Source organism: Thermobia domestica, chromosome 5 (assembly GCF_964235325.1).
Source record: "Thermobia domestica chromosome 5, izTheDome1.hap1.1, whole genome shotgun sequence".
Classification (NCBI taxonomy): domain Eukaryota; kingdom Metazoa; phylum Arthropoda; class Insecta; order Zygentoma; family Lepismatidae; genus Thermobia; species Thermobia domestica.
This window is the reverse complement of record NC_137458.1, coordinates 5,845,151-5,872,362: the sequence shown is the minus strand read 5'-3', so window position 1 is coordinate 5,872,362 and position 27,212 is coordinate 5,845,151. Positions and strand designations below refer to the sequence as shown.

Genomic DNA, 27,212 nt, shown 5'->3' with positions numbered 1-27,212 from the left:
AAGACCGGAGTTATAAATACTGCTTGACACGCGCGTTTCCAAGACTTGACTACAAGACAGTGAAACAGGTGGTTGACTCTGGGATTACATAAGTTTTTGAAAAGTTTGTTTTTTTATATATATACATTCAACTCTGCAACAACCAGTTGAGAAGATCTGCATAGATATTAATCTCTATCAACGGTGTGGACGCTCACCTCAAGACACTCAACTGCAACTGGATATTAATTAGGTAAGTGTTAATTATTACTATTATTTTTTATTAAAAGCTATTTTCTAAAATACAACATTGTAAACACTACTGAGAGAAATTTCAAAGGCAATGATTTAATTCCCAAGCTTTTTAAATAACACCCTTTTACAAAGCACACTCTGAACTTTTTAACTTTTCAGAGATATAATACATTTAATATGTTAATACTATTGCTTAATATAATTAATTGTAAACACTACTGACATAAATTTTAAATGCAATGATTTAATTCATTTGTTTCTTTAAATAACACCGCTATGCAAGGTACATCCTAATCTCTTTAACTTTCAAAAAATATATTTAATATTTAATAATATTGCTTATACTAAGTATAGTTACCCCGTTAAAGGATTATAAGGAATCATTATACGAGATAGAAATATGATTTTTGAGAACGAAAACGTCTTGTATAAAATTCATAAATAAGTAGATTCATTCGACTAAAACATAATTAATTTTATTAAAATTTTGCCAACTCTTTTGCGGTAGTCGATTTAAATATTATACTAACTCTCCAAAATTGAAACTGTCTACATTTAATTCACTCTAACTATTAAGTAGGTTTTAATATATATTTTTCTGCAACATGGAAGTATACCGGAGACCTGTAAATTGACAATTTGCAGAGAAACTTATAAAGATCATAAATCATTCACGTCATCCTAGAAATAAACTAACTAACTAACTCTATGGCCTTTAGAACTCGAAGATTCAAAGCCGCGTTCACAAAATCTCTCCACTGACTTCTATTCTTAGGCAATTTGATCCAGTTTCTACTTTGTATTCCTATTTCTGGGAGTTGCATCTAAATATTCCTTCCTATCTGCATCTAGATCTTTCTAATGGTCGCTTTTCAATTGGATTTTCAGTAAAAATCTTGAAAGCGTTTCTACTTTCTTTCATCGTAGCTACATGACCTGCCCACCTGAGTCTTCTAGATTTGATTACCCTAACTACGTTTGATAAACAATATAAATTATGTAGTTCCTCGTTATGAAGTTTAAAGAGATAAAGGAGAAGGTAACAAAACCACTCTACATATAGGTATATTCTTGTTAATTACTGGTTGGGACTTAAAAATAGTAAATGTGATTTAATTGTATCTAGGCATATTTTCTGATTTTCTTTTATTGCGTAAGTTATTGATTTTGAAAACGCAATTATGTCACCCAGTAAAATACGCTATGTCACATTAATTCTTACAAAAGATATTTTAATTCTTGAACATTGAAATAGAGGTTAAATGTGTTTTTCAAAACTTGTGTCTTACTTAGAAAAGTATGTTTTTTTAATATATCGAAAAGTGTTTTTAACATCTATTACTGCAATATTATTAAGTTAATCTACTCAACCAAATTTTCATAGAATTTCCGAGTCTTTTTTAATCTATCGATTATCTTTAGTAGTCATTTTACAATGACATCAGCATTTCACCAAAACGACGGCGTAAGAATGTTTGAAACACAAAATATAGACAACATACAATTAGGCTTTTTAAAATATATAAACATTAAAATTAAAGATCCTTCTATTATAAGAAGTTAAGAGTGTCTTACATTGAATGAATATTATTTGATATCTGCAACTTAATTCCTGGCGAATTGAAGCCAAAATTTCCCAGCTTCTGTCTAATCTTTATATAAAAAAATGACCACGATATTTAAATTATTATTTCCTTGCAATTGTACGTTGGACGTTTTACTGATTTAACATAAAAATAAATATAGGATTCGGTTGTCCAAAGTGAATTGACATGTGATTGGTTTAGTTCATCTATGGATAGAAATGCTATCCTTCATATATATATATATAATCCTAATTCTGAATCTATGCTCTCCCTGTATGTTCTTTCTTTTCTATTTAGTACTATGTTCATTTAGTTTACTTCATAGTTTACTTGTAACAAGATTTCTTAAATTATCTAACACATTTACGATATGGGATTATGAAGTTTTAATAGTTGACTTTCTTGTTCCGAAAACAAAAATATTCCTTCAGTTTCTCTTCAAAAGAAATGATCTACTAAGGGGATGATTATTCTAATAGTAAGACTGACATGCTGCATCCTCAATTTACAATTAATCACATAGCCCCGAAATCAGAAAAAAATAAACTGACCAGCCCTATCTCTCCTTCACTGAATCAGTAGCCTAACTAGTTAGATTTGCTAAGAGTTCAAATGCTTGTTTGCAGGGTTGAAGACAACTATGCTACCTGTTCGGAAAAATAGAAATTTTACATAATTAGAGACAGTGTAAGAATCACGAAATCAAATAACATTCCTTACAAGCTAAATATTAATTGTTCACTTTAATATTTCGAAAAGATAGTGCTTCGTAATTGAATATCTTGAAATGTTATATAATCTTTCTTTATCTCTTTATACGCCACTATGTATAATTGTATAATATCACATTACACAAAAATGATGAAAAATTATTGGAAGATTTGAAATGTGGGTGTAGAGAAGAATGGAGAGAATCGAACGGAAAACGAATGAGAGGACGTTAGAAATGGTGGGGAGAAAAGAACAATTTTAGATATTATTAAGAAGAGGAATAGAAACTGGTTGGAAGGTTTGCTAACAAGGAACTCTATCATGAGGGACGTGGTAGGGGGTATGGTCTAAGAAAAGAGAAGGAGAGGGTGAAGGAGACTACAATTAATGAACGATATCAAAACAGGGAAATCGTAGGTGAAGACGAAGAAGTTAGTGAAAGACCGTGGAGCATGGAAATTTCTAGGCCGCGGCAAGTAACCTTGCAGTAATGGAAGAATATCTATGATGAAGGTTATTTACGTGCTCTTTTATACCAGAAATAATTATGTATTGCATCCACCAGTTTTACCAATAGCATTGTACTTGTATATCAAATTCTTTTGTAGCAATCCGTGTACAGTCAGCGACAAAAGCTCTTTCCGTTTGGTATAATTTATTTTCGAATAATGGTGGTATAGCTGGAATGTACAGAAAATTTCATTTTTTTTTAATTTACTGAAAACTACTCAAATTGTCCCTTCATTCTAAAGTTACTTACGAAATTAATTTAATCAAACAGTAAGAATTTTTTGTCGCTGACTGTACACTACCATTTTAATTCTATTTTCTTGAGTTTTCCTGTTTAAAATTTCGTCCACATTTTCAGTATTTTTATTTTGTTTCAAACAATATTGCCATTCATCATTCTGATTTATTATGATCTTCCTTTCATACTACAGAAATCTTATAAATTTCAAGGAAAATGTAAAATATAATAAAATGGATATCTAAAATTTCACTACCAAACGAACGGTGTGCAACGTTTTTCCGGGGAACTTTAGATAATATTATTAAATCAAAAATTGTAACTCAAATTCAAATAAACAAGACTTTTAGTAATGGTCTTAGAAAACGGATCAAAAGATTGCAATCTTGACCAAGAATTAGTTTTTGGATTAAAATTCATGAACGGCCACTAAATCGAGTTTTCGTATTTTCTAGGGAATAAGCACATCATACTGAGTTAAGTGATAGTTTGGGTTTGGCTACACTATATGTAGTTCTCTAGATATAAGGCGTACAAGATTTTTTTTGATTCAAATAGTTATATTAGATCCTTTGATCCAATGTTTCTACTAGACTTAATAGTTTTCTAAGGTAAAACTTCTGTATCTTGTTAGCGAAATTGATAAAATTGGATAATGTATATTTATAATAATCTATAATATTAATACCAAATTTATAATTATAAAATTCCACATTTCATCTCTCATATTTAGACTTTGGCAAGAAAAAAAAATTAACAACACGTTCTTCCGGAAAACCCGGGCGGCCGTTATTATACTTGTCTTCTTTATTAGGAACGATATGAATTCATATGCCATCTGGTACGACTATTTGATGAGCATTGCGAACGCAATGTTGTAAAAAGAAACTTTATCACAAAACAATTAAAAAGAAAAGAAAGAAGAAAAGAAAAGAAAAGAAAACAAAACAAAACAAAAGAAAACAAAAGAAAGAATCCGGTTCGGAAATGGTGTTCTTTTTCTTATGCAGCGATGTTCAGGTAACGGAAGACTTTTGTAAAAAGTAATTGAATGGGCGTGTCGTGAGTCTAATCTCCTCAGAGCTTGAAAACACGAAACCTTTTCCTTTAAAAAAATCATTCGTCAAAATAAATGTGATCAAACGTCACATATCACGTTCTCTCTAGCCAATTCCTTGTAAATATGGGGTTTCGTAGTCATTGGAGAGACACTTGCAGTAAAGAGATTTGTTTTCTTTAGTCTTTGGTAGGCAGTTATGCCATCTCTTCGCTATTTAAAGTTTTCACATTGTGCACTTTTCTTTTATAGTATATAGTATGTATATATATACAGGGTATTTCAAAACAGCACCGACAACGTTTGGGAGATGATTCCTGACACTAAGATAAGACAAAAAGTGTAGACCAACCTGGGTTCACAAATGGTTCCTTTCGGAGTTATAGGGTGCCAAAAATATTTTTTTAAAAAAATTGAAATTTAAAAGTCCGTAGCTCCAAAACTACGGGACTTACTGTAGTCGGGTACAGACTTCAGTTGGAAACTAATATGTGCCCTATCCAGAAATATATGTTTCAGAATCCTGCGGTACTCATACAACAATATTTATAGAGGGACTTTGGCTAGAGTCATATAATTTGAAGTACTCACCAACTCCCTGTATAAAAATTGTTGCGTGAATACCTTAGGATTCTGAAACATGTATATTTGGATAAGGCACATACTAGTACCTAAGTGAAGTCTTAACCGACTACGGTAGCTCCCATCGTATTGGAGCATGGACGTTTAAAGCTCATTTTTTCATGTTTCTGGCAGCCTATAAGTCCAAAATGACGGATTTCTACACCCAGGTCGGTATATACTTTTATCTTCGTGTCAGGATGTTTATACAGCTGCGGAGTTTTTTTTTAATAATTTGATTTGATATGAGTTTAGCGTTCCTTTCAGTTGCGAGGCTATATGAGACGTGGACCTACAGCTTAACATGGGATCTAAACCACATGAGCCCTCGCCGAAAATCGAACCCCGATCTAACACGCCAAAGTCGCGTATGCTAACCACTTTGTCACGAAGGAACTCTAGCTGCGGAGTTATAGCCCACCGAAAATTACGCAGTGATATGAGAAAAGAGTATGAAAATCGTGAATAAAATATCATATCAAGATCATGTAAAAAAAAAAAGTAGTGCTTATTTTTTTTATCTTCTTGAGGTGTAGGTTCAATTAACATATTCATGTATATGGAATATGTGCCAGTAGAATAACAGAATTTATGGCTCAAAATAAGCATCAAGACTTTTTTTAACCCGACCTCGATCTGACATTTTCGTTCTGGTGTTACATTCCTTAAATTCACAATTAAAAAGAAATATTTCGACACAGTATGACTCCAAAATTATGCTTTTTTGTACTACATTGATTTTCATTATTTTAAAACATATTTTCGCGCAAGAAATCATCTCCCAAAATTTTGTCGTCGTTGTTTCTGAATACTCTGTGCATATATAATTTTTATTTATTTTAAAAAAAAAATCTTTACAAAATTTTGTCAGACTTATTTCTGTTTGGCATTGACATTTATTTACAGTAGGAAAACCTTCTTCTCGCACTTTCTCGACTGCGACACCTTCAGGAGGTGATATTGTCACTCCATACTGCGGACACATTTACCTCAGGTTTCCTCAGGTACCTATTTTACAGAGACTAAGTGAATCTCTGAGCTTCATTGGAACAAGAGTAGAATGAAGGAAATTCCCTTCTCCATTGACAATCGAACTCGAACCGCAAAGTTGGAAGGTACATAGCTTTCCTATTAAGCCACCGCTGCATTTATTGATAAGTATATAGGTCTGTTTTGAAGAGAAGTAGGTGATTAGCATGTTGTCGAACAAGACTATACAACATTCAGGCAGTCTATTAAGGGAAGTTACATTATCGTGAAAGGATTCTAAATCATTATCTGGTATGTGATGGATTAACAGATAATAGAAACAGCAAAAAGTGATACGAGGTTATTGTAGAAAGCAGGAAAGGAAATAATAACTTAAAATAATTTTTAAAAATATATATATAAAAGTTTGAAAAGAAATTGATCTGTATATCGTGATAAAAGATAAAGTGGAAGTAAAAGAATGGAGAAAAACATAAAAATTATGATTAATGGATAGAAATAAAGCGTTAACTTGTATTCCAAGAAAAATGACCTTAGTGAATAGAAACTTCTTAGTCTAGGAAGAAGGTGGACTAGTAGTTTGCCAGTAGAGATAGAGTAATGGTCATAAAATTATCAATGATAATGGAATTAAATCTGTCAGTTTAACGTCCCACGATTACGCTCTTTAGGCTAAGGGAGATTATGATTAAGGCATGTGAATGATAATGGAATAATTGATGGAATGAGAAAGTGGAAGGAAATAGGACCACCCCGAGAAAATTCACGGACACGATATTGTCCACCGCAAAACATACTTGGGTGGGATCGTACCAGAGGTAAGCATTCTACCACTGAGCCTTGGTGGGCTCCATAAAATTATAAAGATGATGATGTTGCGGCGTTAGAAGAAACCACAAAGGATGATAAAGAGTATTAAGAGTTCTTAGAAAATATCTTGTTGCTAATAAGGATAGTTATTATTAGAATATTTAGAACACTTTTGTTTCCTAGAGAAATACTGGGGGCCGCGGTGGGTCAGTGGTAGAGCGTTCACCTCTGGTGCTTGGAGTCCCGGGTTCGATCTTAACCCCCGCCAAGTGAACTTTGTGGTGGATAAACGCCGTGTGCGTGGATTTTATCGGGGTTCCCCTTTCCTCCCACTTTTTTCATTCCACCATTTCATTCATTACTTATCATCACCGTCTCCTTTAGGCTAACCGGCGTAACCGTGGGACGTAAAACTCAAAGAATTCATTTCATTTTCTAGAGAAATACCGTACTATTAAAATTTGTAGATAATAACATCTAGGATTGTATAGTTACTATCAAACTTCTGGGAAAACTATGATTTAATAGTGTTTGTATCAGAGACGCTATTTCAGGAATGAAACAAAAAAATCCCTTATCTTCTCTGAGTTTGAGTAACACATGCTTTTCAATCAATCGTATACTAATCTATTTATGAAATACGTAAAATTTCCATATCTGTCAAGCATCTTGTCCATCCCTATGCTGCTGGTTTGTATCTTTTAATAATTACAGAATCCTGTATGGAGAGACGTCACATTCAAAATTGGTATCCCTTATAATAAAATATTTTCCCCTAAATGTAGAATGAAAAAACCCGTTTTCACCACAGCTGAAGATAATAAAAAGAAATATCTCTTGAAGACAAAGATAGGTGTGTTCATATTAATTAGTTTATTCAAAACTAGTTGACTAAATTATAACGAGAATGCATCTTCTTAAATTAGATTCTACATATAAAATAATACTATATTTTAAGATTGTTCTTTTTAAAATAAATGTATTTTCTTCTAGGAAAAAAAAGTTCTCCAAATGAGAACATAAAACTGACTCTAATAAATCGTAATGAACTAAGTAATTATGCAATAAACCAACCATAAATGGCTTCTAACTTTTTTTATTAGACTTCATACTACATAACTGGTATACTTTGATTTAAAACAATAACAATAAAATAAGGTATAAATATTTTCATTATATTTAGCAAATTCGTAGTTTTGTAGATTTAAAAGTCATAACGTCACAGGTTAGGCTGGAGTTTTATGTAACCGCTTTCCGGAGAACGGATTTTTCTCAGTCTGGTGTGAGTGAGGAAAACCCAGGAAAAACCTCACTCACGGTGGCTGGTCTGAAAAAGTTCCTACACATTTTCGATCTAGTATCATCGGAAATCGAACCCAAGGCCACTCGCACCTAAGGCAAGAGCGTTATCGATTACGCTATTCGAAGCCACCACACACAATAAGCAAACAATATAGCATTCATACTTACGTATAAGAAGTATTCCAGTATTATTCTTGCTGAAACACAAGAGGTAAAAATTTTAGAAATTGTCAAATTGGAACAAAAATGCAACAGATGAATTTTATTTTTCTAAAATGCAACAACACGAATGTTTATGTATTTGGTTAAATGATCGGATATTTGCAGAAATAAGCTCTTAATATTTAATTTATTGTGATGGTTTATATTATAAATGCAATTGAATATTTCAGGTAAAATACTTTAATCATCAGCTTATAATTTAATTCAAAATTACGTGCAGTTTTTTTATCTTAGGTCTCCCAACAAAAAAGTGGCTACAAACGTGATATTTCTTTGAAAACATATATTTTCTTGTACATTAAGGAGTCGTATTTGATAAGATAAGCAATCTTACATTCCTTGGTTAAAATTTAGTTTAGAGATGCACAAAATAAATGACTGTACACGTGTTTGTTAGTTGAAATAAATCTGAGTTGAGGGTAGATTATCTGAGTTACGCTTGTATTGGTGATCTCCACTTATGTTAAACAAGGTTAAGTTATCTTCGGCTAATTGAATAAAGATTAGGATAGCTCAGCTTCTGTAAGTGTAGTTTAGTTTAAATTAGATTAGCTTATTCAAGCTTGGTCCTTTTTCAGTTCCGAGGCTATAGGAAACTTGGGCCTAAAGTTTAAGGTGAAATCGAAACTACGTATTGCGTTAATGAGTGCTCTCCTACTGTGGATCAAACCAGGACTATGTGCACCAAAGATACGTTTATAGCCACTAGACCAGCTTTGCTAAATATAGTTCAGGTTAGCGTTCATTTGATTTAGCACTCCTTAGTGCAGCCTAGGTTAGCTAAGGCCAGATCAACTTTGGTAAATGTAATTTAGGTTAGTTTGTCTAGTTAATTTTAGAATTGATTAGGCTTACTTTCAATATTTTCAGGAACCACTTTCTTTATTATTTTCTTATGCATCGTTAAACATAACATGTACTTGAACTAAGTTAACAAATGTTACTTTACTACTTGATTATGACTTTTTAAAGCACTAGCAGAAAAAAATACTTAAATCATCATATCTTTCCTTTGTAGAATTGTATTAAACAGAAATTTACTAGATCGGTAGGAATACAATTCTGCACGGTCTCATAGTTTAATTATATTGCTCTTTTGTTTGGAGTTACATATATTAACCCCAAAATTTCTAATTTTTCGGAGGCCTAAAGTAAATCTGTACCCAAATTTAGATAAAGTATTTTAGTTTCTTTCTTAAAAGAATATTTTATCGAAAGTGTACAGCAAACTGCTAGTTCCCACAAAATACAAAAAAAAAATCAATTGCTTATTAGAATATGTTAAAAACTCAAATTTACCGTATGAGTTACAGATAATTGTTTTCTTGGAGTTTCCAAAGTCCTGAATAATTATTTTTTTCTTTTCTTTTCTGTTTTCTTCAGATCTTATTCGTGGAAGAAATGATGTCGCCTCAGAGGTTGCTTTGTGCACTGCTGATAATCCTCCCTCAAATATTTGCATATCCAATTTTTGGTACAAAGAGGTACACTCGATCCTACAGACCAACATGGCAGCAAATGCCACAAAGATCATTAGCCCAGGGTTACAGTATGGGACCATACTCCGCTGCAGACAGCTACGTTGATATGGGATCAACGCTTGATCAGTATTACCAACCCACAATCCAAGAGTATCCCGATGAGTACTACCCACAGGAACCTGCTGTCAGTTATTATCCTGTAGGTAGCAACACTGGATCAGGGTATGGAACGGTCCCCCGTAACATGGGTAATCTTCGATATCAAAGCTACGACACGTTTGTACCGTCCTATTACGAAAGGCAACAGCCAGCGTACGCCTATGGGTATGAAGAACCAGACCCTGTAGGAGAACTGGAAGAAGAGATCGCCGCTGAGGACGATCGAGTACTTCCTATTGGTCGGGAGACATGGTACGAGGGCTCTGTACCATCGCCTCAAAGAGAAGAATACATTGACCTCAGTGATCCAGTAGTACAAGATTTTGTAATGGGTGCCATGTACAATCGGGGGGTTCCTGGAAGAACCTACAGCTACGCTAATGACGATAGGACTGTCATCGGAAGACCTGATGATTGGGTCACCTCAGACGCTTATATCACTGATGACGATAATGATGATGAGGATGTTGAAGAACTCAAATCCCTGGCGCGACTTGTGCAGAAAAAGGACAATGAATTCAGTGAGCACGGGCCCTGGGTTCCTGGTCACAAAATCTACCTTTCTGGTCGCAAAGCAGGTCTTCCAATTAAGATGAACGTTCGAGGAGTCCATTACTATCCTGTCCTCCCCACAGTTGCACCAACCAGAAATTATCAACTGCAACACCCTCGAACAACTCCAGCCACCGTACCAACCCCTCAAACTGTGCAACCTGTCACCACAGCACCTCCAACTACAGCTTCTTACATTCCATCTCCCGTGAAAGCTTCTACCAGCAACCAGGGTCAGAAAGAAGTCGCTCTCTTGAGACCAGCTACCCCTGTAAAACACCCTTTCACGCGACCTGTGATGGAGGAGATGCACCGGGCACAGCAGATGCAGCCAGCGATCAACAGGCAGCCAGTCATTGGTAAAATTGTCCACCGAAGTAGCAGAAGTGACAGCCAGATGGCTTCAGCTCACAAACCGTCCGTCTACCAGACAATACAGAAGCTTCTGAGTATGGAAGAAGGGCTTCAAAAGGTAAGTGTACCAACATTGTTGTCTGTTGTTGCACGCAAGAGCCGAATTGAGGTTTGATTTTCAGCACTGTTATCACTTCGACCAATTCTCTTGATGTGGAAATCTAACACATAGTTTCTAACACTTTGGTGTGGAAGTCTAACATACTGCATGTTTCAGTGAGATAAAATCTCTGTTGATGTATGGCAATATTCGCCTCCTGAAGGTTATTTTCTCACCGAAAGTTTAAGAGGTTCCATCACGGTGAAATGAAAATACCGCTAATTTAACAGAAATTATATGATATCTTCAAATAGATAAAAGATAATTGAAAGGTGGAACAAGAGCTCTCTAGATATTATTTTTATGAGATATAGCATTATCACGACTCACTTATCTGCTTTCGATTTCCAGCAATTTAGAAAATTAGCATTTATTTTCTCGTTTATAAATGACCGCAAACGGAAAGCTACTAAGTGACTCATGATAACGGTACCTCATGCAAACTAATATTGTCTAGGGCGCTCTTGTTCCACATTTCGATTATCTTTTATCTATTTGAAGATATCACATAATTGGTCTAAAATTAGCGGTATTTTAATTTCGCAGTGATGAGGTCTCTTAACAATAGTGATTGTGCTCTCTTTTGTTTATGTCAAACATCAATTCGGTTGCCTTTGTGGTAAAGAAATAGAACTTTTTAAAATCTTAATTTTTATAGAGAGACAGCTCTTATTTGTAGAAGAATACGCTGGTGACTGTTGCAATGGTCTGTCCAAACAGCTTGATAAAAATTCCGAGCAGCCTAACTACAAAAGCTGCTTCTCTTATATGTAAAAAAAAAAAAAAAAAACGGCAGAAGGAAAAGCTTGGTGAGATGAGTGTAGGGAGCACCGAACTCTATTTCGCCCCGGGTGCTAGTTACGGCTCTGACTATGATACAGTATCTAGTGACTTGAAGATTGTTTCTGTCTTTCTTGGGCATTAGCCCCATTATTTCTCTCACATACCTTCGACATACTTTAAATCATAAAGTTACATTGTCGACTGTAATACTCGTAATTCTTATAATAGTAGAAACTTAACTGCTAAATAACACCGAAAAGAATATTGTACACATAAATATACTTGTTTGAAAATGTTATTGACTTCTGAATCATAAACCAATAGGAATATATATCTTTCATATTTTTTTATTCAAATGATGCAAAACAGCTAATCCCAATGGGATGCAGCAGAAACTTTGCAACGTTAAAAGAAATGGAAGTTTCCACGTAGAAATTTTTTACTGGTGTTACACAGCAGCAATATATCTCTTCACATGAAAATAAAACTAAAGTAAAAGATAGGAAACATTTCCGTTAAGGAAACTTTAAAAGAGATACGGACGAAAAAGTAGATTTATCAATTGGACACAAAGTTTTGGATTCAAAAATTATTTTCCCATTTCATCTTTCTTCCCTATCTCTTCTCACAGATTCCCTTTATAGCCAATGGCTATTTCGCATGTTTCCTGCGCGTATGGTTCTGGGTTCGATTCTCGTTGACGATCCCACTTTAATCAGTTGTACCACTCATATAATATTGAGGGGCCGCTGTGGCTCAGTGATAGAGCGTTCATCTCTGGTGCATGTGTCCCTTGGTTCGATCTCAGCTCGCACCAAGTGAACTTTGTGGTAGACAAACACCAAGTGGATGGGTTTCTCGGGGTTCTCCCGTTTCCTCCTACTTTCTTCATTCTACCATTTCCTTCATTTCTCATCATTACCGTCTCCTTTAGCCAAGACGGCATAATCGTGGGACGTAAAACTAAAATATTTATTTTTTCATATAATATTGATAGTTCTTTTTGACGCAGAGCACGCAGTTTGCTGACGAGCTTAGACAGTTATTATATCTAAAACCGAAGAAAGACTATAGGAGATGATTGATAAACTATATGGTTTGGAAATCAACATCTTAAAATCGAAAGTCATGAGAATATCCCATTTAAAGGCTCCCTTATGTGTCAGAGTAGCACAAAGAGAACTTGAAGATGTCGATCATTGCAAATATCTGGGAAGTATTTTGACGAAAGACGCGTACTGCGGCAAAGAGATCAGGTCGAAAATTGACATAGCCAAAGAAGCATTCAACAAAAAAACATCACTTTTAACTAGCAGGCTTAATATGGGACTCAGGGAGAAATTGGTCAAGTGCTATGTATACTGTATGGTTCACAGATTTGGACATTACGGAAGTTAGAGAAGAAATATTTAGAGAGTTTCTAAATGTGGAATTGGAGGAAAATGGAGAAGATAAAATGGACAGAGAGAGCAATAAATAAAGATTTTTAAAACGGATAGGAGAGAAGAGGACGCTTCTATCCAGTATCGTTCGTAGGAAGGCCAATTGGATTGGATACATTTTGCGAAGAAAATTGTCTTCTTCATACCGCCATAGAAGGAAAGATGAAGGAACGCAAGGAATAAGAAGACGAAGAACGCAATTGATAGATAATCTGAGAAACAGAAGAAAATATTGGGAGTTAAAATAATAAGCTGAAAATCGAGAAACGTGGAAAACACATTTCCAGGCCTAAACTGAAAATTGAGAAGAAAAAAATCCTCATTAGTTCCAGGACCTCACAAAAGGCAGAATACTTAATAATAATAATAGAATACCAATTATTCCATGCTTGTAATATTTCTAAATTGCTGTTTACTTGTTTCTCATAGAAATTTTTATGTGATTGTAAGTTCTATAAATTTAAAATTTATGAAAAGAAGTTATCTGTGCCCTCAAAAACGTCAGTCATACGAATTGGATTTTATCTAAAACTTTCCTTCTCATCAACTATAAACTACTCTTGATTGATTGATTGATTGGCGTTCAACATTCCGTTTTAGCAATGCTCGTATATAATACGGAACGTATTGCTTAATGTGAAATCCGAACGGTTAATGGGGTAAGTATGCGGCCAAGAGCAATTCGTTTTACCATGTGATACGCTGGGTTAAAAAAAAAAAAAGAGATTCCGTTAATAAGAGAAGAATAAGCTTTAGAAGGTTGTGCCTTCTTTTTAGTCAGGCTTTCAAAGATATCTGAAAATTTGAGAGGATCACTAGGTGCTAGAGGAGGATGCACAGTGGCGCAATGGTGAAGCGCTTATTTCTGAAGCGTGGGGTCCCGATTCGATTCCCGGCCTACTAAGTTTGAGGTGGACAACATCGCATATATGGATTTTCTCGGGTGCTCCCGTTTTCCTCCTACATTCTGATTCCACTTATTATTCCATCATCATTCACTTGCCTTAATCATCCGTCTCCCTTAGCCTAAAGAACATAATCGTGGGACGTTAAACTGAAAGAAAGTTTTACTGGATGCGCCACTTGGATCCAACTGTCGCAGATATCAAAAATGGACGTTTTTTCTCCTATTTCCTCGCAGAGCTATCCCGTCTTTTCGGTAATGATTTTTTATACCGTACATTGTTAATCGTATTTCATTTAATGAAACCATAGAACTTCTGGTTGTCATGTGTTGGACTACGCCGTGCGTGGTTAGTTTATTTCAAACATTATGTATTTATTTATGAGGCATTTGTCTAAGAGATACATGATATATTCTCCCACATAAATCTAGGTCACGTTCATATCCTTCCGTGAATACAAAAAGTGATGTAATAATAATGTTTTTCAGGATACGAACTCATGTTCTCTTTCATCATCTACGTTGGAGCTAAAAAGAGAATTTATAAAAGGATATCTTTTAACGTAATTGTCTAATGTAATTTTTTTTTCTTTTCAAGTTCCTGTTTCTCGTTAAATTCATCCACCCACATCAAGCAGCAACGCCCTCTGTTTCTTTCAGCTGAGTGTTTGTCTCTTTATGTTCCGCATTTCCGCTGTACTTCCCTTTTATACGCCACCCACACTATGAAAACCCAGCTAAAGCTCCCCTTTCCTCCATTCAACCCTTGAAAAACCCTCTGTCATCTATTTTAGTCTCAGGGACGCCCACGCGCGCTCCATTTCTGCAATTTCATTCACATCTCGTCGCTGCTGAGGTAAAATAGAACCCTCCGCTGCACCAGCTGTTGGCCACGGGAGGGCGGAGCAAGGGAGTATCTCCCTGGCCCGGGGATTTTGGCAATGTGCCCGGACCATACCTCCCCATTCATGAAAATCCTGCAGACGTGAGTTCGTCCGCGTGGGCGGGTATTTTCGGCTGGATCGAAGTTTCCCTGAACAAGGGTTGGCAAGGCTTCTCTCCAAGAAAGTCGGTCCTTTCTGAGAATCTATTTATAGAAACCTCAATATATATTGAGGTCTTTTTTGGAAATATTTCAAGGACCTTCCCTCTGGTAACGATCTACTGCGAATTCGCTTTATCTATTTCTCCTACATTCATATATCAATCTACAAGTATACAGTAAATACGGTTAATTGATTAATATTGGAAGTCATGTATAAAATACTTCCTCTTAACTTATAGAAAAAACGAAATACTTAATTAGCGCCTCACGATTTCGCCTTGTAAGCTAATGAAAGCGGGTGGTTGATGAAAAAACTGGCGGGCTAAGAATGTCTGAAAAAACGGGAAAATCTCAAGTAAATATACAGAAACAATGTTGTCCATTAGAAACTAGAATACCCTAGGATGAAAGCAGTGACCTCTTACATCAGAGGTGAGAACCCTGCCATAAATCTTAAGAACTTATATATGCTGCTTGGACATGCACCTCAGTGGCAGAGCGTTTGTGTCAGGTATGAAGAAGTCTGATATGATACCCCACCATCCGTTTTGGAGTTAGACAACATCACATCAATGTGAATCCTCTTAATATAATATAATATACTAAATTAAATATAATTTATTATACGTATACCGGTGCTATATAACTAATTAACTCTGGAAAGATACGATTATCATTCTTGGGTCAATGTTACGTATTACTGTACGATCACAATTCACTAGTCTAGATCTAGGGATGCGCACGAGACGAGTCCAGACAGGATTTTCTTGACAAAATTCGAGTCGAGACACGGCTCTTTCAATAGAAAAATATACATTTTTTGAGTCGAGACATCACTTTTATAGCACATTTTCGAAAGGAGACAGCCACAAATCTTGTCTCGTACGCATCCCTATTTAGATCAGGGTTTCTCAATCCGAGAGGGTTTCATGGAGTCTCGAAGATAAGTGGAAGAGATAAACATAATTAGAATCTAGACCGGAAAATAATATTATAAATTATTTTGACTTTTGTTCTGATAGACATATTTTTATGTTTATACGTTCTGTTAATACAACAAAAAGAAATAGGTCTACTAAACATTTTCAACAGGTGCAGAGTTGTTTAAAAATCAATTTAAATGAAATAGATACGATATGAAACTAATGAGAACTGCATATTGAAATTCCAGAGAAATAGAAATGCAACAGAACCTGTATATTGAAATACGATTAAAATTGAAAACTAATGAGATACCTGAGCATGGTGTGGTTTCACTAGTGCGGTAATGTCCGGTTCAATCTTCGTGACGCACATTATCAAGTCATTTACAATACTCAATAACTTTCTTAACAACTGTCCAAGTTTTTTAAACCAAAATTAGAAATAATTATTTTTATCACATGACCCAAAATTAAGGGAGTTATGAAGTTTCAAAATTTTCAAACGACCTCCATTTTGAAACACTATGACGTAACGGATTCGATATTTGTAATATGAATGACCTGGCCAAATTTGGTTTTAACCCATTCGCGTTTAGGGAAGTTACTGCATCCACTATATACAAGAAATGGATATCGTGAGACCTCCACAATAGGTAAAAATCTCACACAAGCTTATTAAATACCAGAAGTTATAAGGGGGTCGCGGGCAAGAGGAAATGATAAAATTGGGGTCGTGATAGGTATTGGGTTGAGAACCACTGATCTAGATGCTAAAAAAATAGATTACAATAAACAGGAATCTAGCGTAACATTTGGAATTGAATAAACAACCCTTGTAACTATGTGTTAGTTCTAGAAGTACGCTGCGTAAGTCACTTTATATGAGGTTCAACAACCTCTAATGTAATATTTCTTGCTTCTCATATTATTTTTGTTTGTATCTTCAGTATTGTTTTTCTCTGAGTAAACATCTTATTTTCCTTATAAATATCAATCACCTCTAAGGTGAATGTCGCCGAACGGATGTGACGTATGAATTACTGATGTTCTAGAAACGTCAGCTGCAATACAAATAAAAACCCGGAGAGACACAGCGCTTAACCTAACTAACATAAACACTATTGAGTTTTTTTACACCTATTATCTTGCGACGCCGCGGCGCTTCAAGTGAAAAAAAAAACAGAGTTACAAGACGTTTGACGTCAATGGTTGGCCCGATGACGAACGAAGTTAATTGCAGTAACATGTCACGAATGACATGTTACTTATTGATCAATAGCTAATTTCGATATTTTTAGACATTGTTCTTTTCTCTCTCTCTCTCTCTACGACACACACACACAAGTTGTAATAAAGGTATATTCCGTGCATCAAAGTTAGCCTTTTCTTTTTGTCCAATTGAAAAACTATTCGTGTCTTTTCACGCAAATTTCTTTATATAGACACTTGTCATATTTATACGCCAATCGCTTAGAGAAGGAAGGAACAAAAACGATCCGATCTATTTTGATAGCGTCATTCTTTATCATGACGTAATTCTTTTTCTTTTGTAGCACAAGTTAAGCTATTTTTAAACCGTTCAAAGGACATCAATATCGCGTCTAAATGCATCATTGACTTTGACGTCTTTCCGTTCAACGTATAAGGAACTGAGTTTGTCGTATCACCACAGATAGTAGGTCTCCAATAGTATTTGTCAACGTTGGCTTTACGTCGGAATTGAACAGTTTGCCCTTTATTTGCCAATGAAGCCCTTATGAAAGGTGTAAGATTCTGATTGGGAGTGAAAGATGGAAACGAATGGATAAATTGTCCAACAGACACTTTAAACTACCTTGGAACAACGTATTCTTCAATTTCACTGTTGCAATTCTCAACTATACCGAACCTTAGGTTATGTAGACGGGAACTCATGTGGTTCGGATTCCACGTTAAGCTGCAGGTCCACGTCTCATATAGCCTCGCTGCTGAAAGGGAGCCTAAACTGAAAAACAAATCAAAGCAAACAGCAAGATTATGTAGGATGTACCAAGAGTGTTGCGAGAGTAAGCACTGGAAAACTAATGAGAAATCTAGTATAATCTAAAATATTGTCCCTCCTATGATTTATTGATGTACGCAAAGAAATCTCCAAGTGACATATCCTCCTCCTTAAAGAAAAGTTACACATATGACACTTAAATTTGACCAATGCTGCTTACGCCCTATCGTTATGCAATCATTTATGCATACATGTTGTTAGTGTTCTATAACATACAGGATATTTAATAATCGTTATTTTCTCTAAATATGTAACAGTATTAATCAAAAATAAAATGAAATATTTTAGTTTAACGTCCCACGATTATGCCTTTAAGGCTAAGGGAGGCGGATGATTAAGGCAAATGAATGATGATGGAAGAATTGGTGGAATGTAAAAGTGGGAGGAAACACGAGTACCCCGAGGAAACTCACGGACATGAAGTTGTCCACCACAAACTTACTTGAAAGCGATCGAACCAGGGGGTCGTACGCACCAAAGTTAAGCGCTCCATTACTGCATCACCGTGCCCACAACAGAATTAATACATCGATATATGTATAGTAGATAGTCAGCCTTGCTGAGGCCTACGTCACAAAGGATCTGTTTCACAGCAAACACGGGGAATCTCTTTTAAGAAAGATTAGCCATTTGGCATCAACTTTGACTTTTCACCAGCCCGTTTATTGTTGTTATTATTATCATTGATTACTTAAACAAAATTAAAAATATAGCCAAAACAAGTACATATCATTATTAATCTGTGTTCCATTTCGGCAATATGCCATTGCCTTCATCAGACACAGTATGAAAGTAAAATATACAGCTAAAACTTATGTTTATTGTCATATATTATTAGATAATGTATATGATAAAGATAATGATTGCCAAAATAATCATTAGTAGTAGTATTAATTATTTAATTTGCTTAGATTTTATTTTAATATAAGTTGTACGAAGGTTTGAAATTAGAATGAGCAATATTTAAATATTGATTATTACGAGGGTGATTCAGAAAGTAGTGCCTCCAAGGTGATTTGTGTTTGACATACAGCATCGATACAGGTATCAGTGGAAAGCTTGAAATGTCAGCTACAAGTTCTGTCATCACTTTTCAAAATAATCCCCATTACGTGCAACACGCACCAACGGGAAACAAGATTTTTCATGTCGTCGGCGAAGAATTGTGATGGCTGCTCTCACTCCGCGTTACAACTGTAGCGTTGGCGCTTAAGATGATTGTTAAGTTTGGGGAAGAGCCAAAAGTAGTACGGTGCAATATCTAGATTATATTCAGGATGAGGCAGAATATTAACAACACTTCGCCAGCAGATGGGACAATTTTGAATTTTTTTCGCGGTTGCTATACTCCATCGACTGACACTTCGTTTCCAGATCATAATTGTATATCCACGACTCGTCGCTGGCGATAAGTGTTCCTGCGCAAAACCTTCCACAGTGAGAAATTCAATGACAGCCCGCTGCTTCAACCGGACGTCACCATTGGATTGCTCCATTACTCTGGAACGAGAAGAGATAGGAAGGTGAAACAAGTGACATTCTATAGCTTAAGCAATGATGTTCTTGATGTCTGCGTATTAATGTTAAACAGTTCCTAAATGTTTGCGGGACTATTAGCTAAGTAGTGGTCTTGGACGCATTACTTTCCGAATTACCCTCGTACATCCTATAATAAAGGAGTTTATTAGATTAATTAATTATATGGTATATTTTTATGTATAATGTAATCTTATTATTTTCTCCCTGTTGTTTTCGTAGGATAACAACAATAAAGTCCAAGGTCAAGAAGTCTCGAGGTCACCACAAAAGCGCTTCGTTTCCAGCGAAGAGTCCCTTGTGGAAGAACTCAGCGGACTGAAAAAAATGTCAGCGTAAAAAGAAAAACCCTCAGATATTTTTCCTGAGTCAAGTTTTAAGAAAGAAGATAATTAAGCTGTGAGTTTCCATTCCCCCTTTTCCACTCAACATTTCGAAGAATAGGTAAAAGAGAGATAAAGAGAGAAGAAAGGAAAAATATGCTAATTGACTATCAAAGCTTCCATGATGATATTTTTTTTAAGATACAAAAGAAAACGGAAAATGGTAGAGAAGGAAGAATGATAGTTAGACAACATAATAACTAAGGACACTCTACACTTTCCTAAATCTTTCTCTTTACGAAAAAAAAACATATTAGATACAGAACAGGCGCAAAAGCTGCCTTAGAGAGTAAACAAAACAAAAAAAAAAGCAAACAAGAGAACGTCAACTCGCAGGAAGATTTGATCTCTCTCTCTCGCAGGCTGGATGCATCGGAAGATTTGTAGTTTGTTTACTGCAAGAAAAAAATCGATCTCAGATTACGAACAAGATTATTATATAAGGCCTAATGCGTTTTAGCTTTTCTAACTGTCCCTTGTTGGCCGTAAATCTAATGACTACTTGGTTCTCTAGAAAGAACTAAAAGGAAAATTTTATCACGAAAGAGAACAAAACGAAACGTGAAGACAAGCCATGTGCATGTTACCCCACCCTATATATTTTTTCAACAAGTTCCAATGAGAAAAAAAAATGAAGATTTTCTCACAATGTTTCCTGGTGACGTCATCCTAATCTCGAATATTACATAGCATCATGCGACAACGATGCCATTTTCCAACGACAAATTGGATTAATATCAACCTTAGCTTCGAGTTTGTAGTTAATCAGTGTAATGTCCACAGTAGTATCCAAATGCCAGGTGTATATATAGGGTGTGTCGAAAGTACAAGCATTACTTCATCTACAATGACAAAAATATTGAGGCGGATTATTATGGACGGCTATCAATATTTTTATATATATATATACTTGGTTAATTATTTTATCATTACTTATAAAGATTTTAAAAAAATAAACTCTTTGACGATCAATAAGTTCGAACTTCTCTTCACTTTCTGTAAAATCTAAATTTAATTTTTACAAAGTAATTATGTAATTATGAAAAACAATTTATGAATATTAAGAAAGGTTGACGCTCAATTGATCACAAAATTGACGTTCTAACTTGTGAAAAAATTATATTTTTTAAAAAAAGATATCCTTTGTTTAAATATATGGAAGCTATTGTTTTTTCGTCAGAGTTACACTGATCATTCGATGAGCTAGATCTGTGTCAAATATCGATCGCATAATATAACAATATCTTATAGATTAAGTCTAGAGAAATTTTAATAAGACTGACATTCCCACAAAATAAACATGTTTGCAATCAGTAATGCACAATTTCCTTTTCTCAAGTTAATACCATTGATTATGGAAAACGTGAATCCTTTCTCCATAATTTCAACGTAAGTATAGCTTTTATGTATTTAAACAAGGAATACTTTTTTAAATCTAAACTAAGAAAAGAAAGATTTCTGAACTAATTTAATCTTCAAAATTTAAACTTTAAAAAATAGAATATTTCTTTTAAATAAAAGGTATTCCCAAGTATGTATATTGTACAATATATATTAAAAAGAATACAAGCATATCCTGACACTAGCAACACTGCTTCGTGACTCCGTTATACAATAAAATTTAAAAATTACGAATCAGTTTTTTCGGCATTCATGTTACAAAACAGTTTTTCTCTTAAATATTTTCCAATTTATTGCATGTAGTATGTGTGAAAAATACAATAATGCGATCTCATCAATTCTTTCTTTGAAAGCATGTTTTCTTGTTTCGTGATTTTAAATAAGTTTTATAAATATGATGTTATTGTATATTAATTATTAAATATTTATGTAAAACAAACATGTGCATACAAGTACATAAGATATGTCTCTTCGACTGGCAGCTATTTTATCACATGTATAAAAGAAAAAGACGTGTTGTCATAAAATTCAGGTAAAAACATTAGAACGTTTTGTACAAGTAGTATTATTTTATAGGGTAAAAAGAATATGAAAATTATTTAAAAAAATATTCCGTATTGTTAGTTTATAGCTGTTAGAATCTTAGATTTATTAATATATATAAGTGAGTTGTTTTAATTAAAAAGGAAGATAGATAATTTCAAAGAGGAAAAAAAATGCATATTGAATTATTATTAGCAGACAAAGTACCTGTGATACTTCAGAGAAACATGGACTGTGTTGGTAGATGTCATTAGATAATTATAACTATTATCAAATTTTATTTTGCCTATCTTCTTTCTCTAATCTTCTGCTACGAACTACCTTTTAAACACTTTTGTTGCAAATTTACCAATTTAGTTTAAGTTTTGAGAACCTTAACAAAATCTTAACCAATCTAGATTTAATACTTGTTTAAATTGTACATTTTAAACTTATCATATAAAAGTGATTGCAAATTGTTTCAAGGTGACATTTTTTTAACGGTTTGACAAATTGTTTACTGACGACACGCTGGAACAGTGTAACTTAGAGCCTCAATTGGCCCCATCACGGCGAAATTAAAATACCGTAAATTATACAGTAATTATACGATATCTTCAAATAGATAAAAGATAATCGACAAGGGAACAAAAGCTTGCTAGACAATATTATCTTACATTAGATACCGTTATCACGACTCATTTATCTGCTTTCGATTTCCAGCCATTTAGAAAATTAGCATTTCTTTTCGCGTTTATAAATGACCGCAAAAGGAAAGCTACTAGGTGACTCGTGATAACGGTACCTCATGCAAATTAATAATGTCTAACTCATTCTTGTTCAACTTTTCGATTATCTTTTATCTATTTGAAGATATCACATAAGTACTGTAAAATTAGCGGTATTTTAATTTCGCAGTGATTAGGCCTCTTAATGTGAAATAATTCAATAAATTATATATTTAAAAGAATATGTGTGTGTGTGATAATAAAGATAACAACACAGAATTTCAGAATATTACTGATATTAACACAGATGAATTGGATAGTTTTAATTTTGAACTAGACTCAAAATTTGGTTCTAATACTTATTCGAAGAATAGAGAAAGAAGAATAACTAATTAAGTATTTATTATTGTTTTGCTTGTACTTTATTTTGTGTTGTTACAATAACGTTAAATTTCGCACGTGTGTATGTATCAATATATTTATATGCATATACAGTATATGAATATTAACTACAAATGTAATTATTATATATATATACAGCTCATCAAATGTGTTAGAGCTACATATATGCTAACGCGAAATAATGAAGCGAACTGAAAATGTAAAAGAATAAACCATTAAGCTGTCCAAAATGCAAAGTAAAAAAAAATAAAAAACGAAAAGGATTTCTAGTAAAATAGCTGTGTTGGAATGAAAAATGTGTATATTTATAGAAGGTAAAGCAAAGTATCTCCTACGAATCTCTTAACTTTCATTCTGGACACAGTAGATGCTCAATTGCTCTAGGCGGGTATCGAAAGATGGATACGTTACGTATCGTGACGTGTTTACAAGAACTGAGGATTTTTTCCACTATTTTTGTGTGTGTCCGTTCCTTGATATCTAGCTGTACATTTTCCTATGTTAATGTTCCTAACTTTAATTATGTACGTTGTTACTATTACTATTACTAAAATGAAATATTACATAAAATTTGCTTTAGATATAAAACGACTAACTAGTATACTTACTCAAATATTTGTTCATTGGTTTTACGTGCTTTTCTTTAGTTTAAAAAAATCAACAAATTTTAACAAATTAGTAAGTATAAAATTTGTACGTAATAAAAAATAAAAATTTACATTTGTGTCAGCTATTTGTGTAATGACTATAATAATTTAAATGTTCTTTTCTTGCGAATATGATAACATTCATTGTATGTAAAATTTCATATTAATTATTGGTTTTTAGGAATGTGTAAAAAAAGTGTCGGGAATTGATATGATATATTGTTTACTTATATCATTTCTGTATATTTAAACTTATCTTAATAATTTTTAGTTATTAAGTTAAATACATTTAAATAATGTTCTGTGTCGCTAATTTAGTAAGTGCTTCGATTCTATTTATAATTATTTTAGTAATAATTTTTTTTCATAAACTATTTATTTTTAGAAACTTAGAACTAAATAATAATGATAACTTTTTAAAATAATTATCTACACATATCTTTTCATTGCACATCATAATATTAATGACATTTCAAAGAAAATTTTCATTTTGTCATTTTTTATAAAGAGAAACGTTATTAATAACATATAAATAGAGATAGAAGCAGAGAAAGATTGAACAGTCAATAATTTTGTAGAAGCGTCTATCTGAAGGGTTGTTGAAAATATATAGATTTCTAGAAAAAAGTTTAAAATATTCAAATAAAATTTGCTTATCTTTCTAATGATAGACTACATGAATATTTTTATAGAGTTTTGAACTCCAATTTGCAATTTAAAAGATGTTTTTTCATAAAAGAATCTGCTTTTTCTAATATTAATTACACACAAAAAACAATAATATTTTACTTGTGATTTTTTCTAATGATAATCAAGTTACAATTATATCACAAAGCGTACCTATATATATATATATATATATGTGTGTGTACATATACATATTACTTTCTTGAAATTATTTTGATCGCTTTCCAAAGAAACAAAGTGTGCATCTTGTATATAATCCGGTTAAAATCATGACGATGATGATGATAATAATAATAGTTAATAATAATAATAATAATAATAATAACAAGGTACTTTCTAGTCGTTACATCATAATATTTGTGTCTGTATCATCGTGAATAGATTGTTTTAATTTTCATACTGAAAAATGTAACTGCACTTAAGATAAATATAAAAAAACAAAGGAAAATAGTGATTGTATGATTGTGTGTACATATATAATATGTGTGTGTATGAAAGGGTGTAAAAATGTGTGTATACATGTATAAAATATGTAGGGTATGAGTGTGATATGGCTATCTTCTCGAAAAGAAAACATATTCTCAACTTGTGATGCACTAGTTTCATTTTTCATTGTTATTTTTATTGTAACAAATTGTAGTATTTAAAAAAAATGAGTAATTTTTTTTAAGAGACATGAACAATTGATATGTTATTGATATCGTAATTGTTACTACATGTACTGTTACTATTTAAAAACTTTTATTATTTGTCTCTTTTTATATTGTTGTGTTACAAAAGGAAGTAGTATTGATAATGACCGTAAGAGCGTGATAAAAACATAGCTTTAAAATAGACACATTTTTTAAATTTAAAACACATATTTTTGTTTTCAACCATTCACTCTGTTATTGGTAACTTTCTCCTGTTTTCGTGTTTACCATAAGCATTAGACTATGTCTTCTTATTGGTTATACATTTTTTTTAAATTTATTTTACGATGTTTTAACCAAATATAGTTCTCGTTGTGAAAAACCCCATAGCGGATGTGATCGCAGAAAATATGTCGCACTTGTGCAGAAAAATTGCCAGAGAGAAAAAATAGGCAACAGAAGAGTATAAAAACATGCCTGCTATGTGTAGATGTCTTAAATGCACAGACGACTCGCATAAATATAGTTTGAACTGATTTTTACGTCGCGTAAAGCGTAATTTTAACAATCACAGGTGTTTATTCTGCAGAAATTTTTGCAGAATTCCTGCTGGAAAGTTTTGACTTACAAAAGCTCATCGCTGAAAGACAAAGAAAGTTCTGTCATCGGGGTGAAAACATTGCCATTAACAAAACTCTTTTAACAATACTTTTATTTACATTTCTATATCACCTTACACTTCATTTTTGTCTTATGAAACTCTCTTTACTGCTACATAAATTCCAAAACAATTTTACGATGGTAACATTTCTATGTACGTAACAAATATAACAAAATAGTATACTGCACAACGTAAGACTAATTTAAGTATGTACCCAAAATGAATACAGGTATTTGTATACTTAGTGACAACACACAGAACAGTTTTGTTAAGATAAACATATAGATGATTTGTTAAGATATAGGGTGACCTGAAGTTAAATAATATTTTTAATTCGATAAAACTCAAACTTCATAATAAGTGATGTCTTCCAAACTGAATCAATTTATTTTTCAATTTAATTGAGCACGATACCTACAGATATTTATAATTTTATGAATTTATATTTTATATTAATTACAAGTGCTTTTTGTATATATTTGAGAATCGCCACATACATAAAAAACTGTAAATTTAAACAAAACATACCTGGATCATATAAACTTAAGTAGTATACCAAAATAATAATTTGTGCAAATGTAAAGATATTTATTTTGGGTGGTAGTACTCCAGGGTTGAATTTCAGATGAAATTCTACCTGTGTTAGGATACAGAGAAACTTGTAGAAAGTGAAATTTAAATACACTTAATGCAAAAATGTTTTGAAATTATAACTCAACTATTAAGTACAATTTTTTGTTTAAAATATTAATATTTTCAGACACCCTGTATATACAATTAACACATAACTCCATTGGCGAGTCAATTTACTTAGGATACCAATATACAACAATTCAAATATTGGATAGAACTGTGCTTTGAATAGATTATATTACCATAAGAAGCTTCACTTTCTCAGTAATATTTGATTTAAAAAGAGCTGTGATTTTTATTATCACAGTCCAATGTACCTAGGTAGAATGCGTACATAGTTCAGACTGTTTTTTAAAGATAATTTTATTTTCCCAATATTTTCCCCTCACCCACCATTTCTGTGTTCATCACCAGATGTCGTATCTACATAACTTTCTACTATCTGTCGCTCCCATGTCATGTACATATCTCCCGTTGCTTTGCACATATTTTATAGGAAAAAAGATAATAACAACATTGTACATAGTTTATTTTGATATATTCATGAAATAAATGAAAAAATTATGGTTAAAAATTTACTTGTTCAAGTTTTCGTATACAAAAGAATGAAATATACTCACGAAAGAAAGCCTAAAAATGTATTGCGTGTGACACGACAGTTAAAAGCGACCATGTGTTATATCAAGGATAAAGTGATATGTTTCCTTTCGCAGTATGATTGAACATTGCAACGTAATTCATATTGACTTTTGAAAGTATGTGTATGAGTGTGTGCATATGTGTAAATATATTTGAATGCATGTAATGTATGTTTACGAAGAAATTGTGAAATAAATTAAAATTACCTGGAATATA

The 27,212-nt window shown here is 33.2% G+C and overlaps 1 protein-coding gene across 1 annotated transcript; it reads left to right on the top strand.

Moving 5' to 3' along the window:
- Window positions 1-27,212, top strand: LOC145685705 (uncharacterized). The gene is made up of 3 exons (XM_081758150.1): window positions 1-232; window positions 9,665-10,945; window positions 19,884-27,212. Exons 2-3 carry the CDS (start codon window positions 9,683-9,685, stop codon window positions 19,998-20,000), a joined length of 1,380 nt encoding a protein of 459 aa, XP_081614276.1. The 5' UTR covers window positions 1-232; window positions 9,665-9,682; the 3' UTR covers window positions 20,001-27,212.